At 37.1% G+C, this 15,625-nt stretch overlaps 1 protein-coding gene across 1 annotated transcript in view; it reads left to right on the top strand.

Moving 5' to 3' along the window:
* SLC44A5 (solute carrier family 44 member 5) overlaps positions 1–15,625 on the top strand; it is a 131,122-nt gene that overhangs the window by 105,264 nt on the left and 10,233 nt on the right. The window contains exons 10-16 of the mRNA XM_046645831.1: positions 929–1,041; positions 3,026–3,157; positions 7,424–7,523; positions 9,879–9,971; positions 10,430–10,517; positions 11,011–11,273; positions 11,798–11,892. Of these exons, the coding sequence (XP_046501787.1) occupies positions 929–1,041; positions 3,026–3,157; positions 7,424–7,523; positions 9,879–9,971; positions 10,430–10,517; positions 11,011–11,273; positions 11,798–11,892 (884 nt within the window). The remainder of the gene's footprint in view (positions 1–928; positions 1,042–3,025; positions 3,158–7,423; positions 7,524–9,878; positions 9,972–10,429; positions 10,518–11,010; positions 11,274–11,797; positions 11,893–15,625) is intronic.

Here is a 15,625-nt window from a genome sequence, read left to right as displayed (position 1 = left end):
ACTCAATAAATGTACCAGGCTCTGTCTGTTGCTACTATGTCTGGAAACTTGCAGATAGCACCGAAGGTGTCAGGTCTTAATAGAAGTATCATTCAAATTTCCAGTCTTAATGAGTTCTCTTTGATGAAATTACCTAGAAGAACCCAACAGACTTTACCCTGGATCTATGGGGGGAAGAGAGGCATCTCTAGCAGCTCAGTCAGACCCCAGGAATAAATTAAAACAGAAGGAAATTAGTCATGCTGCTGATTGCTTGATAAAGTCACATGGCCCAGGAGACACAGAAACCTTATCGTGGCTCCAAACAATGGCCCACAGTCCACTGGGGACCTGAAATAGATGTCCAGTGATGTCAAACTTCACAAACTATTTGAGATAATTAATTAGACTATGGTGTTAACGACTACAAAATCATGGATTCAGGAATTGTGTGGGGCAGTTATTTTTCTTATCTTTCTGCCCTCAGGCTGGTCCCTTGCTTCCAGCCGTTACATTGCATAAGGCTTTCGCTAGTCGCTAGGTAGACAGAACAGCACAAATTCATCATGGATGTGTTTTACAATTTATCACTTAGTGGGAAAGAGTGAAGGAAAAAAAACAAGACAGGGCATCTGTAGCAGATAGGCCAAAACTGTAGGTTGGAGGAACTGTGTTTTTTCTTGAACAATGATTGAGCTGGACTTCAGTTTACCCAAGCACATGAAGATGACTCCACACGAGTGGAGTCCTGATGGGCTGGTCTTTCATGTGAAAGTCTTACCAGAAACCGTTGCTTAGACTTTTTCACATTATAAATGTTTCTATAGCCAGGTAAAATACAATAATCTGAGAATTATTTTGAATAGGAAAAAGAGGATGTCTTGCTGTTTTCATTACGTGATGGTTAGCACACTTGACCCCTGTGTCTGTCATGTGCTTTCTCCTCTAGTGGCCTGACTATCGCCATGCTCCTCAGTTGGATGTTTGTGATACTCCTGAGGGTCACAGCTGGATTCCTCTTCTGGGTCTTCATATTGGGTGTGATTGGAATTCTAGCTTATGGTAAGTATCATCCCTCTTACAATCACCAAATATCAAAATCATCTTTTTCTTTTCAGTTGCCATTGTCAATTACCGGAAAGCATATTCTTTATTCCTCTCCCAAAAAGTGTTAAATTGAGAAAATTGATTTAATTTTGCATATATTTCTTCTTTATTGTGAAAAAAAGTGCTGTCAAAATGTTCTACACTTTTTCCCTACCAGCCTTTGGTCTCCTGCTCATGGGTATTAAGAAGGAGATAAAAAGAATCCCTTTTAGTTTAATGAAAAACATTTCAGACAACTTCTTTTATTCCTTTAACTTTTCTATATCATCAAAGGCCAGGTCTTCTTAGTTACGGAAGTGTGATCTATTTTTCTCTTTCAGTTTAGTACTTTTAGTCCAGATCCTGTCACACATTTTAGAAATTGGCCTGTGCTCCATAACGAGGCATGGCTCTCTAGAGGCAAGCACTTGGAATTATCCTCATTGGGTGGAGAGTTACTTTATATCAACAGTGAAATCTAACCACTAGCTCAGTCCCCCCAAAAGCAGTGCGGGTGCAATGTGAACACAAAAAAGGAATTACAGTCTCTCCTGAGGAATAGTATAGCTCTGTACCCCCTTCCTTTCAGCCTTCTAACAAGTGTATGGGCCAATATGTGAATGTTTGAGCGGTTTCTATTCAAAAGAATAATTTTCCCTACGATGCCATTTGGATTGACTATACAGTTTTATGGTAGCAGACACCAAAAATAACAATTTTCTGTTTCTGTCACTGGAAGAAGAGCTTTCCACACATCAGTCTACGAATGCAGTTGAATCTCTGGGTTCCCTGGTTAGCCTGACTTCTAGGCCCAGCTCCATAACATACAAGTGCAGAACCTTGGAAAAGTTTCTTAATGATTGTAAGACCCAGTTTCCTTATGTATACCATCAGCACAATAATGGTACCTCCATCTCACAGGATTGTGAGATTAAATGGGACACTGAATAGAAACATCTCAGACTGGTACCTGGAACACAGTAAACAGTATGTGTTGGGTTATTGTTATTATCCGTCTTGTTATCCTCAATGAGGATATGAGAGTACCATGGTAGAGCAAGGATTACACCTTGCAATATTAGTAGGGCGGGTTTTTTTGAGACGAGATCTGAGAAAACACTTGAAGGAGGCAATAGAATTAGCCATTGGAGATGAGGGAAAAGTCCCACGCAGCGAGTGCAGCTAAAGCAAAAGCCTGAAGGTAGGAGTGTGTTGAAGAAGTCCATGTTTGCCTCACCCGGACGTCATCTCTGACATGAACATGCTTTCAGATAATTCTCCCAAGACATGACTTCACTATCAAAAAAATTTCATTTTCAGCTTAAATGATTTTTGAAAATAGATTATGTATTCATGTGCTTCAAATCTCAAATTATATAAAGTTTATACAGTGACCGTTTTCCTTCTCATTCTATTCCTTGTCACCAAGTTTCCCTCCCTGGAAGCAAAAAATATTATATTTATATATATCCTTCCAGAGATACTTTATGTGTGTACAGGAAAAATATATATATAAAGTTTGTTCTTATTATATGAATTGTAGCATATTTTCGTATCATTTTCTACCGTACTTTTTCCGCTCAACAAAATACCTTAGAGATCATTCAATACCACTAGACTTTCTCCTCTTTATATGGGAGTATAGTATTCTACAGTAGAAATATACCATAATTTATTTAAACAGTCCCTATTGATGGACATTAAAGTTGTTTCTAGCCAAAAGGACATTTAAAGCCAGATGGTGCCACTGTCATCCAGACAAATACTGAAAACGTTTATATCAAATGCAGTAGCACATTTGGACTACTGGGAGCACATAAAATATTTATGTTTAAATATGAACCTAGCCTTTGTAGAAATTACCGTGTTGATCAATTTCATGTAGATATGTGTGACAAGAGTATAGCTTTATTTCAGAAAGTAACATTTTATATTAGTCTGTTTTTCTTTCTTTTTCAAGGAATATGGCACTGTTACCAGGAATACAGCAAACTTCAGGGAAAGCCAAATTCTCACTTAAGTATATATAACATCGGGATTCAGACTGATATAAGCATGTACTTTCAACTGAAACAAACATGGTTCACGTTTAGTGAGTAGATTTTAAAAACTGGTTTTGTTAAAATTATAATAATGTGAAAGCATTTCTCTGTCTAAAGGAAAATGGGTTGGTGTAACTTGTTAAATATACTTATTGCTAATGTCATTAAAGTAAATTTGTCTATAATCTTACTAGCTACAGTAAATGGAAAAGTCATTGAGGGGAATTTATTATATAATCTTAGAAAAATATTACTTTGCAAAGATCCCAGGCTATTTGCCTTCAGTTTAAAATGGTGTGAGTGTATAGTGTATAGCTATTAACCTGATATCCAAGGAAGGTGTTTTAAGAGAAAAAAAAGCTTGATTTTCAAACGTTTAAAAAAAGAAAATTTTTTCATAACAAGACCTTTTTTTTTTTAAAGATTTTATTTTTTTCCTTTTTCTCCCCAAAGCCCCCCAGTACACAGTTGTATATTATTCGTTGTGGGTCCTTCTAGTTGTGGCATGTGGACACCGCCTCAGCGTGGCTTGATGAGCGGTACCATGTCTGCGCCCAGGATTCAAACCTCCGAAACACTGGGCCGCCTGCAGTGGAGTGCGTGAACTTAACCACTCGGCCACGGGGCCGGCCCCATATAACAAGACTTTTAAACCATTTATTAGAGGAGTTGAAATAATAGATAACTGAAAATAAATCTGTGTTTTTGAAGTGTTTATTAACATTATTGAATTAGGGTCCCGCCCAGTGGTGCAGCAATTAAGTTCGCACGTTCCGCTTCTTGGCACCCCGGGGTTCACCGGTTCAGATCCCAGGTGCGGACATGGCACTGCCTGGCAAAAGTCACGCTGTGGTAGGCATCCCACATATAAAGTAGAGGAAGATGGGCATGGATGTTAGCTCAGGGCCAGTCTTCCTCAGCAAAAAGAGGAGGATTGGCAGCAGTTAGCTCAGGGCTGATCTTCCTCAAAAAAAAAAAAAAAAAAAGATTATTGAATTAGAGGTAATATTAACAAAATTTTTAAAGCAAGGCGATTTCAGAGATGGCTTTAATCCTATATTCCTAGAAGGTTTTATTATAATCCTTGCACTTCACAGAGATTCAAGTTCTTTAATCAATTCTTTAAAAAAATCTCTAATTACCTATTGCTTTAAAAAAGAATTCATTTGCATATGGTTGAAGTTAGAGAGCCAGGCAAGATTTGTTTGAGGAAGCTGGTCAGGAGCCAGAGATAGCCTCAGAGGGGGGCAACATCTTCGTAGGGCATCACGATTCCAGGAGGGGTCCCACCTCCATACATTTGAAAACTTGATTTTGCCTCTTCACCCAAAAGACATCAGGATTTCGAGGACGGGCTCACATTATATCACCAGGGTCCCATTTTCTTTTTTTTTTTTTTTTAAGATTTTATTTTTTTCCTTTTTCTCCCCAAAGTCCCCCGGTACATAGTTGTATATTCTTCGTTGTGGGTCCTTCTAGTTGTGGCATGTGGGACGCTGCCTCAGCGTGGTTTGATGAGCAGTGCCATGTCCGCACCCAGGATTCGAACCAACGAAACACTGGGCCGCCTGCAGCGGAGCCGCGAACTTAACCACTCGGCCACGGGGCCAGCCCCCACCAGGGTCCCATTTTATTTCACACCAGTAAGATTCTCTCCCTGCGACCAGAAAGCAGACATATCCCGTCAAGGACGCTGCTTTCCTGGGATCAAGGCACATGGGGAACAAGATTACTAATGAGAAGCTTTTCTAGCAGAGAGCCTTGGGTAACGTTGAGAGATGTTTTCTTCAGGCTCATGCCAAGCTTGATGACCCAGCCCCGCTGCACAGAAGTCCCCACAAGATTCCTTCTGTCTGCCAAATTCAGTTTTTCTCTTTTCCCTGGATAGTGCTGGATCAAAATGCTGAGTCCTTGCTTTTGGGCTTCCCATTTCCAGCTCTCATACGGACTAGTTCCCTTCACATAGCACATTATTTCTTCAAATATGTTGCTAAAGAATTGTTTTATTTATGGCCATTTCTTTTTAACTATCAAAATCAGGCATGCTGGGACTTGTCTCCTCATCTCATCCCATCTCCTGAGTTTGAGTGATTCCGTATCTCCTCAGCAATCTACTTATTACCAGCTGTCATTTCTAAAGATACAAATCTCATCCATGATGTTTGGAAACCTTTTACTGTCATATGGATCTCAGTTACAGGTTCTGTGGTCATCCCACTGCTGTCTGTTAAGGACCTTCAACACGAAAATCATTGAGATGATCAGAACCTGCCATTGGAAAAGTTAAGAGATATACTTTGAGGAAAATACAGAGCTTGCTTTTATTTTCAAAGCTAGCAATGCTAATCTTTCCTCAAATGAGCCTCAGCTTTCACAATCCATTTATCAGACATTGGTTAATCACTTGCTCCATATTTGGACAAAATTCTAGGCACCAGAGACAAGGGCATACATATGAAATTACACTAATTGACAGAAACACTAAAAATAGAGCTATATACACAAAAATTATAATTTTTATGAGTCTTAGGTTGTGTTAGGAGGTGGTTCTATTCTGATTCCTGCTATTAATTATCCCAGTCTCCTCCTCTGTAAATTTAGAGTTCTACCAGCATCTCCATAGGGTTTCAAAAAATGTGTTTCTATTGTTCAGTCTTATTCAAACAAAAGGAAGGAATATAATATATAAATTCAAAAGACAGTTAAATTTCTCTACTATAACCACTGTGAATAGGTAATTTTCTGAAGGTAGAAATTTAACATTCAATGTTGTTCATCAATGCAATTTCAGAACATAAAATGACTGATATATCTCGTTCTTAGGTTTATCCAAAGAAGATAATGATTTTAGTTTAATATGGCTATATTCCACAATTCTGGGCTCAATTTAGTATTTTAAGAGAATCAAATTGCATGAAAACGTAAAAACATAGTCTAACTAGAAGAAGATGTAGTGGCAAGATGATACATTACTAAGATCCTCCCACATGTCTGGGTTAACTGATTTCTGCTTACTTGGAGGTATTAACTGATGTGTGATGTAACATCAGAATCTCAGTGGTGTAATAAGACAATGAAGTAATAAGTCCCCGGGACTGGAAGTGTTCAGGAATAAGCAGAATAACTATCTAGCAAGGATGTTATAGAACAAATTCTTTCATAGGTGGATATTTAATTTAACTTTCCATTAAGTTTCTTTTATAATTTCAGATTCTGTTATTAGCAGTGCTATAGTTCCTTAATTTTAAGATCCACATCTTTTCACTTTTTTAACATCTCTGAAGTCAGGATGCACATTATAATCAATGAAAAGACATGTAATGAAGGATATCTTTTCCTAAAAAGATATTATTAAATTAGAAGTATGCCTTAGAATTGAGGAAATATAGTAATTAGGACTATTTGGCTTCAAGTAAAAGGAAACTAAATCAAAGTAATGGAAAAGAAAATAAAATTGGAATAAGTTGGGGGCAAGGCAGGGGTATTTTTTAATAAAAATATAGAATTATCTTATGAAGCTCAAAAAAGCAAAAAAGCAGCTGGATTTTCAAGTGTACCTGGATCCAAGAAACAAAAAGCTGTAAAGAACCCAAGATTTCATCTCCCTGCTCTCTTTCTTTATACACATATACTTTATTCTTTCTTCGTAGATTCACTTCATGTAAAGATGGTTTTGACACGGTTCATTAAGTTTGTATAACTCTTAGTTCAAGAGGTTTATAAACTTCAATTCAAAACAATTAAATTCCCTTAGCTCTAATTCTGAGACTTTTCTCAGACAACTTGGGTTGGGTTTACACAGTGGTTTCATCAATGGTGGCCATGATGGGTAGAGTCACAAAATAAAAATGTGACAGCCAAGAGCCTGCCCTGTCCATCAGCAAGGTGAATTCACCGAGGCATTGCATGCAGGGTGGACAGCTCACAAACTTTCTTTCGTAATGATTCTCTTACTCAAAGAAGTAAAAATGAAAACTTCTAGAATAGAGCTCCCTAAAGCAGCCCTTCCTTGCTTCCGTGCCTATCTTCCCATTTCTACAAATGGTGTGAAATATTTCCCTAGATAAAATGAAGCCTGTCCAAATGAATTGTTCAAACGCTAGCTAATGGCTTTAATCTAGATTGCTTAGCGTTTCTTGGAGGCTTTGCAAGTGAATTTCTAAGACTGGCATTTTTTGAGAGGTAGCGCTGCTTAAACTATGAAGTGTCAGAACTGGCAGAAATAATCGTGAAGCTCAGTCTTAGCTTTTACAGAGAAAGTTTGTTTTCTGGATTGATTCGTATCACACACTAACCGTTTTTTTTCCTGTTTAAAGTGATAATACTCGCCATCCTTGAAGTGATTGTCATTGTCATGCTGATCTTCCTCAGGGACCGAATCCGCGTCTCCATTGCCCTGCTGAAGGAAGGGAGCAAGTAAGGCCCTGATAGAGAAACTCCCCTAACATGGTCAGTCAGTCAAATCAGCCACTGCCTGTTGCGTAGACGCCCCAGACTACGTGCCCTTTAAGAAGACTTGTTAAGGAAATCTGCTTTCCATTCAAGAAGACGTTTCAGGTTCAGATTCTGCCACTTATTAGAAAGGTCATGCTAACCAGTGCTTCAATATCCCCAAATCTCAATGGTCGTAGAGTAAAATAAGGCCCAAACCTGTCTAGTCTATGTATTAGCACGTTTTTAACGCCAAATGTAGGTTAGGAGAATAAGGTATGTGAAAGTAAGTGATAAAGTACTATATAAAAGTTGGTTCTATTACATGTTGTATTATTCCCATGCTGAGTCGTACATTAATATTAATGGTTGAGATCATTTGCAGAACTTTAAATCACCGTAATTCTATAAAGTCAATTATGTGCTATTACCATTCTCTATGAGTGACAAAATTTGCTAATAGACAGAATAATTGATGCTAGCGGTACCAGACTATGCATTTTGTATCTACAGCTCTTAATTCAGGAACACTTTATACCTAGAGCCATTTTTATTAAAAAACACTACAAAATAAACACTAAATTTTTCATAAAATTCATGCTGGCAGGTAATAACAGCTACAGTTTCCAAACTATTCTTAAAGGTCACTTGAGGATAATACTTTAAACTTTTGAATCATGGATGGAAGAAACAAGAAAGCATTACAAAGAAACCAACAGACCATGCTCAAAACTTAGAATGATAGAAACTGAGTTGTTAACAACCAAGGACCAAATTACTTTAAATGGTCTTTAAGGATTATTTTAATAGAATTGTCGTCTGTAATAATGGTGCCACCCCAACTAGTGGTTGAAGTACTTAACAAGCAGTTTGTTAAACTAAACTCTCTCCTTCCCACAATAGCTGAAGCCTTATCATTAGCCACTGAAAACTACTGATTTGCTGGGTTTATTTCTTAAATAATATGATAGTGTGCAATTCGTTGTAACTTGCCCCACTGTTAAGCCTTTAAAAGTGTGTGTGTGTGAGGATGTGTGTGAGTGCGTGTGTGTTAAAGGGCCAATACAACTGCATCAGGTTGATAGCTTGCTCACCAGAAAATAAGAGCTGGAATAAATAGGTGTGAGAATGCAGGGTAGACATAGGGATGCTCAATAATCCACTGAGCAGCAGCGTCTGGAGAAAGGAGAGAAGGGCATAGCTCAGACGGTGAGAGGAAGAAGGTAACAAACGCAAAAGGAACCCAAGATGTGTTGGTGCAGTAGGAGTGCAAATAATTCCATCAGCGTTCTCAGTGGCTAAATCAAACAGTGTTGGGTTTAATCTAGTGTCATAGACTGAAAAGACAATTCAAAAGTATTTAGGAACAGGGTAACTTGGATGGTGAGCATTTCAGAAACCATGTCTTATGAGGAAACATCAGAGAAATGATTGTCGCAGAGAATAAAAGAATAAGCAATTACTTGAAGGGTTGCTTCCTGGAAAAGTCATTTCTTTTCTTTAGTCATTTCTTCTCCAGAAAGTAGTGGATATGAGTTATGGGCAGGCAGATCAGGAGGAACTTTCTAAAGCTTTGGTCATTAAGAAAACAGAATAGGGGCCGGCCCTGGTGGCGCAGCAGTTAAAGCACATTCTGCTTTGGCAGCCTGGGGTTCACCGGTTCAGATCCCAGGTGTGGACATGGCACCACTTGGCAAGCCATGCTGTGGCAGGCGTCCCACATATAAAGTAGAGGAAGATGGACACGTATGTGAGCTCAGGGCCAGTCTTCCTCAGCAAAAAGAGGAGGATTGGCAGCAGATGTTAGCTCAGAGCTAGTCTTCCTCAAAAAAAGAAAGAAAGAAAAAATAGAATAAACTGTATCATATAAAAGTAAGCTGCCATCACTCAATGTGGTCACCAGAGGCTAAGGAACATGCTTTGAAGATAGTTCAGAAGGGGTTCCTGAATTAGAGAGGGATTCTCATATTTGATCGGATGATCAAGGTCCTCTCCATTTTAAGTGTAAGAATCTACGCAAAAGGAAGAAATATCATGACTGTAATGTATCGAATCTTTATGAGTCAGACAGAAACAACCAAAGAAGAGAGAGTTTGGGGAACTTTTGGCAGGAATCAGACATGGGTATTGAAAGAATGCCTCTAACTTACTAAAAATAAATAAATAGTTTAAAACGAACTAAGAACATGCTAGAATGATCAGTAAAAGAGTCTATGGTTACTACCACTGTTCTCAGAACTAATTCAGTCTGAGGCTTATTTGTAGTTTTAACAGATAAGAATTTAATCGAGAAGTTATAGCTCCAGATCATGTTGAATTTCAACTATTTTTTTGTTTCAGAGCCATTGGATACATTCCCAGTACATTAATCTACCCGGTTTTAACTTTCATTTTCCTCTCAATCTGCATTTCCTACTGGGCGGTGACAGCAGTGTATCCTTTGGTGATTGACCTCAGGTCCACACTACTATTCAGGAGGCAGGAGTTTGTGTCCATTGTTTACCATCCTGGGAAGACTTGGGACATCCTAAAGAAATAACTGACCTTTTTTTTTTTTTTTGCCAAGCTCTAAAAATGTTTCACTACACCGATTGAATTTCACCTCAAAGAGGTCACATGATACATTTTTATTTTGCCTCCATCTGTGGTACTACTTTTCCTTGGCAATAACCTAAGAAAGCTCCCACATATTTTACTGTTTTTAAGAGGCCACTCAGTGCAACTGACCCGTGTTATATTATTCTGGGTCTGAAAAATGGATGAATTGTTAACAGATTAGACTTTTTTTGAAGTTAATCTCTCAGTGGACTTTTGAGTTATTTGCATTATTTTCTTGTCCATATACTTTCAACTCACGAGCAAACAATTGATCCTTAATAGAGTTCACTCAGTTACTTGGCCACGTCAGGGACACCCATATACAAAGTGATAGCCCCAGAGGGGCAATGTGAACATGAAAATAAAACCTGTGACCCAGAGGTCAGTAAAAGAACTCTCTATTTACTTACTTTAGCACAGAACTCTACTACATTTCATCTAGCAGTTGTGGTGGGGATCATCCTGAAATAGAAACATTGTACATGGGTGGGGATCACTGTTGAAAAGAGGAGGGTGGGTCAGGTCTTAGCAGGAGAGCACTGGAAATGGTAAGAACAATAGAGAGAAGGCACTATTATTTCCTGAGCTCATTTGTCTGTCATAAACCCAAGAAGTAGATATAGTCAACAGCAACACTAATAAATGTGAAATTATAGGGGGTGTAGAGTGATGAGCATATGATGAAAAGTGAGATACTGTCCAGAGCTCGTTAAAGAATTATATAAAGTAATGTGATAGAAAATAGGAACAACAGCAGAATCTAAGAGAAAAAAAGCAAGACGTGTTTGAGGCCTACACAAGACAGGGCAAGGAAAGTGTTGTCTTGGGATGGCATTTAATATTCTGTTATCCATGTTGTTTTTTCTGAGTGCAGATTTTTAATACAACCGAAATTGCCAAAGCTTGCCCTGGGGCTCACTGTAACTTTGCTTTCTATGGTGGAAAGAGCCTATACCATCAATACATCACTACCTTTCAGATAGTCAATCTATTTATCTTTCTCTGGCTTATAAACTTCGTCATTGCATTGGGTCAGTGTACCCTTGCTGGTGCCTTTGCTTCTTATTACTGGGCCTTGAAAAAACCTGATGACATCCCACCGCATCCACTTTTTACTGCATTTGGACGAGCCATACGGTAAGTTCCACATTCAACTCTACGTCTATTTTCCCAGTCATGTTTAATGTGCCTATAATTGAATCTCGTGTTTAAAATTCAAGTGGCAAGGTACAAAGGTATGATTCAAGATTCGTGGATGTCCATTGGCTTTGTCTGGTTCTACAGCCCGAGTTTTGCAATTCCTACCCAGGCCAATATCCATCTAAATGCCATATGTTATTGGAGAGGACAGGAGGTAAAGGAGGGTACCAAATTAAAGATTAAGGATTAACTTGGCTCTGTCTCTCCAGTGCTCAGCTCAAACATCTCATATTATGATGACAGCCTATTGGTATCATTCTTGTAGATGAAGAGCAAAACAGGTGTATATGGTTTAAAACCCTCTGTGGAGACCTTTATACATCTGAATAAGAAAGTATAAGAAGCTCTTTCCTGTCAGTCCTTCTGTAGATCCCTCTTGCCTATAAAAATTGTTTAACTAGCATCCTTTTAGTTAATAGTAAAGATAAGTTAACTTTTATTCTCATTTTATCTTTTCCCAGATATCACACAGGATCCCTAGCATTTGGATCTTTAATTCTTGCAACAATTCAAATGGTTAGATTGGTCCTGCAATACTTGGACAACCGTCTGAAAGGTAAGATTCCAGAATTCATCTTTTCTCTGGCTTCCTGACTCTGGGAAGAGAACAGCTTGGGGTAGGGGGTTGGGGGAAACATGCCGACTGTAGTTTGGACAAGGGTAGTAAGGATGGAGGTGGTCAGATCCAGGATACATTTAGAAGGAAAAGCCAACAGGACTTGCTGAGGATTGGACATGAGGGGTAGGAGGGAGAGGAAAAGAGAAAAAGTGTGTGATGTTATTTACTAAGATGTGGAAACCAGGAGAATAAAATTTCAAAGGAGAGATTAAAAATTGTGTTTTTGACGCATCAATATTTAGAAGCGTGGTGGAAATGTCAGGCAGTTCCAAATCTAGAGCTCAGGACAGGTCAGGCTTAAAAGATAAATATGGGCCATCACATAAATCTTCATACATGACACATATAGTTTATAAACACATAAACTCTGCTTAGACTGCACTGTAAGTGATTTTATTATTAATTGTCAAAACGATCTTGAAACAGAACAACAAACTTGGAACACTCATATTTCCTGATTTCAAAACTTGATACAAAGCTACAGTCGTCAAAACAGTGTAGCACTGGCATAAAGACAGACAGATAGACCTAACATAGAATAGATAGCCTAAAAATAAATCCTCACATATAAGACCATTCAATGGGAAAAGGACAGTTTTTCCAATTAACGTTACTAGGAAAACTGGGTGTCTATGTGCAAAAGAATGAAGTTGGACCCTTACCTTACACCATATACAAAAATTAATTAAAAATGGATCAAAGACCTAACCATAAAAGATAAAACTCTTAGAAGAAAGCATAGAAGGAAATCTTCATGACATTGGATTTGATAATGATTTCTTAGATATGACACCAAAAGCATAGGCAACCAAAGAAAAAAACAGATAAGTTAGAATTCAAAACATAAAAAAATGTCTGTCCATCAAAGGACACTATCAAGAGTGAAAAGACAACCCACAGAATGGGAGAAAATATTTGCAAATTATGTATATCAAATAAACGACTAATATTCAGAATATGTAAAGAACTTCTACAACTCAAAAACAAACAACTCAATTTAACATGGGCAAAAGATTTTTTTAATTATGTAAATTTTTTTCAGCATTATTGAAGTATAATTGACAAATAAAATTGTAATATATTTAAAGTGTACAGCATGATGATTTGATATACATATACACTGTGAAAGGATTCCCACATTCAAGGTAATAAACATGTCCGTCATTTCACATATTTACCCTTTTTTTTTCTTTTTCCTTTTTTTGGTGAGAACACTCGAGTTCTATACTCTGCAAATTTCAATTATGCAATACAGTAACCACCATTCTACACTCTGTTTCTATGAGTTCAATTTTTTTTTAATTCCACATAAAAGTGATAACATGCATATTTGTCTTTGTCTGGCTTATTTCACTTAGCATAACGTTCTCCAGGTTTATCCATGTTGTTGCAAAAACAGGATTTCCTTCTTTTTTAGGGCTGAATAATGTTCCACTGCATATATATATACCACATTTTCTTTATCTACTGATCCATCAGTGGACCCTTAGGTTGTTTCCATACATTGAATATTGTAAAGAATGTTGCAATGAACATGAGAGTACAGATATCTCTTTGAGAAAGTGATTTTGTTTTCGTCAGATGTATACACAGAAGTGGAATTGCTGGATCCTATAGTGGTTCTATTTTTAATTTCTTGAGGAGCTTCCATTCTGTTTTCTGCAGTGGATGCACCAATTTACATTCCCACCAACAGTGCTCAAGGGTTGCTTCCTCACCAACTCCTGTTATCTCTTGTCTTTTTCATAATAGACATCCTAACAGACATGAGGTGATATTGTGGTTTTGATTTGAATTTCTCTGATGATTAGTAATGTTGAGCACCTTTTAATATACTTTTTGGCTATTTGTATGTCTTTGGAAAAAATGTCTATTCAGATTCTTTGTCCATTTTTTTATTGCATTATTTCCTTTTTTGGTATTGAATTCTATGAGTTCCTTGTATATTTTGAATATTAACCTCTTGTATGTGGTTTGTGAATATTTTCTCTCATTTCATATATAGCCTTTTCATTTTATTGATGATTTCCTTTGCTGTGCAGAAGGTTTTTAGTTTGATGTAGTCCCATTTGTTTATTTTTTTGCTTTTGTTGCCTTTGCTTTTGGTGTCAAATCCAAAAAATCATTGCCAAGACCAACGTCAAGAGGCTTACCCTTATGTTTTCTTCCAGGATTTTTATGTTTTCGGGTCTTATGTTCAAGTCTTTAATCTATTTTAAGTTGATTATTATGTATGGCGTAAGATAAAGGGCCAATTTAATTCATTTGTATGTGGATATCCAGTTTTCCCTGAACATTTTATTGAAAAGACTTTCCTTTCCCCATTGTATATTCTGGACTCCTTTGTTAAAAATTAATTGACCACATGTGCATGGGTTTATTTCTGGGTGTCTATTCTGTTCCATTCATCTATGTGTCTATTTTTATGCCAATACCATACTGTTTTGATTACTATAGCTTTGTAATATAGTTTGAAATTAGGAAGTGTAATGCCTTCAGTTTTGTTCTTTTTTCTTGATTGCTTTGGCAATTTGGAGTGTCCTGTGGTTCCACACAAATTTTAGAATTGTTTGTTCTTTTTCCGTGAAAAATACCATTGGAATTTTGATAGAGATTGCATCGAACTCCTAGATTGCTTTGCATACTATGAACATTTTAACAATATTAATTCTTCCAATCCATGAACATGGAATATTTTCCATTTATTTTTGTCTTCTTCAATTTCTTTCATCAATGGCTTACAGTTTTCAGTGCACTGGGTATTTTATTTTTTGATGCTGCTGTAAGTGGAATTGTTTTCTTAATTTCTCTTTCTAATAGTTGTTACTGTATGGAAATGCAACTGATTTTTGTATATTGATTTTGTATCCTGCAACTTCACTAAATTCATTGATTTGTTCTAATAGTTTTTTGGTGGAGACTTCAGGATTTTCTATGTATAATATCATGTGATCTGCAAACAGAGACAATTTTACTTCTTCCTTTCTGATTTGAATGCCTTTTATTTCTTTTTCTTGCCTAATTGCTCTGACTAGGACCTCCAGTACTATGCTGAATAAAAGTGATGAGAGTGGGCATCCTTGTCTTGTTCCTGACGTGAGAAGAAAAGCTTTCAGCTTTTCACCATTGAGTATGATGTTGTCTGTGGGCTTGTCATTTATGGTCTTTATTATGTTAAGGCCTTTGATAACAATTTTGTTGAGAACTTTTATTATGAAAGGAGGTTGAAATTTGTCAAGTAATTTTTCTGCATGTATTGAGATGATCATGATTTTTATCCTCCATTTTGTTAATGTGATACATCATGTTTATTGATTTGCATATGTTGCACCATCCTTGCATCTCTGTGATAAATCCCATTCTATCTTGGTGTATGGTCCTTTTAATGTGCTGTTGAATTCAGTTTGCTAATATTTTGTTAAGCACTTTTGCATTTGTGTTCCTCAGGGATATTGGCCTGTGATTTTCTATTCTTGTACTGTCCTTGTCTGGCTTTGGTATCAAGGTAAAATGAATTGGGAAATGTTCCCTTCACTTCTGTTTTTTGGAAGAGTTTAAGAAGGATTTGTGGTTATCATAAGGCTTCCATAAAACATGTCATAATTATAACAATCTATTTTAAGCTGATAATAACTGTAAATGCATTTTAAAAGCTCTGCATTTTTACACT

The sequence above is a fragment of the Equus quagga genome, chromosome 18 (assembly GCF_021613505.1).
Source record: "Equus quagga isolate Etosha38 chromosome 18, UCLA_HA_Equagga_1.0, whole genome shotgun sequence".
Lineage (NCBI taxonomy): Eukaryota > Metazoa > Chordata > Mammalia > Perissodactyla > Equidae > Equus > Equus quagga.
Note: the sequence above shows the minus strand (reverse complement) of the source record. Positions and strands in the feature narration are given on the sequence as shown.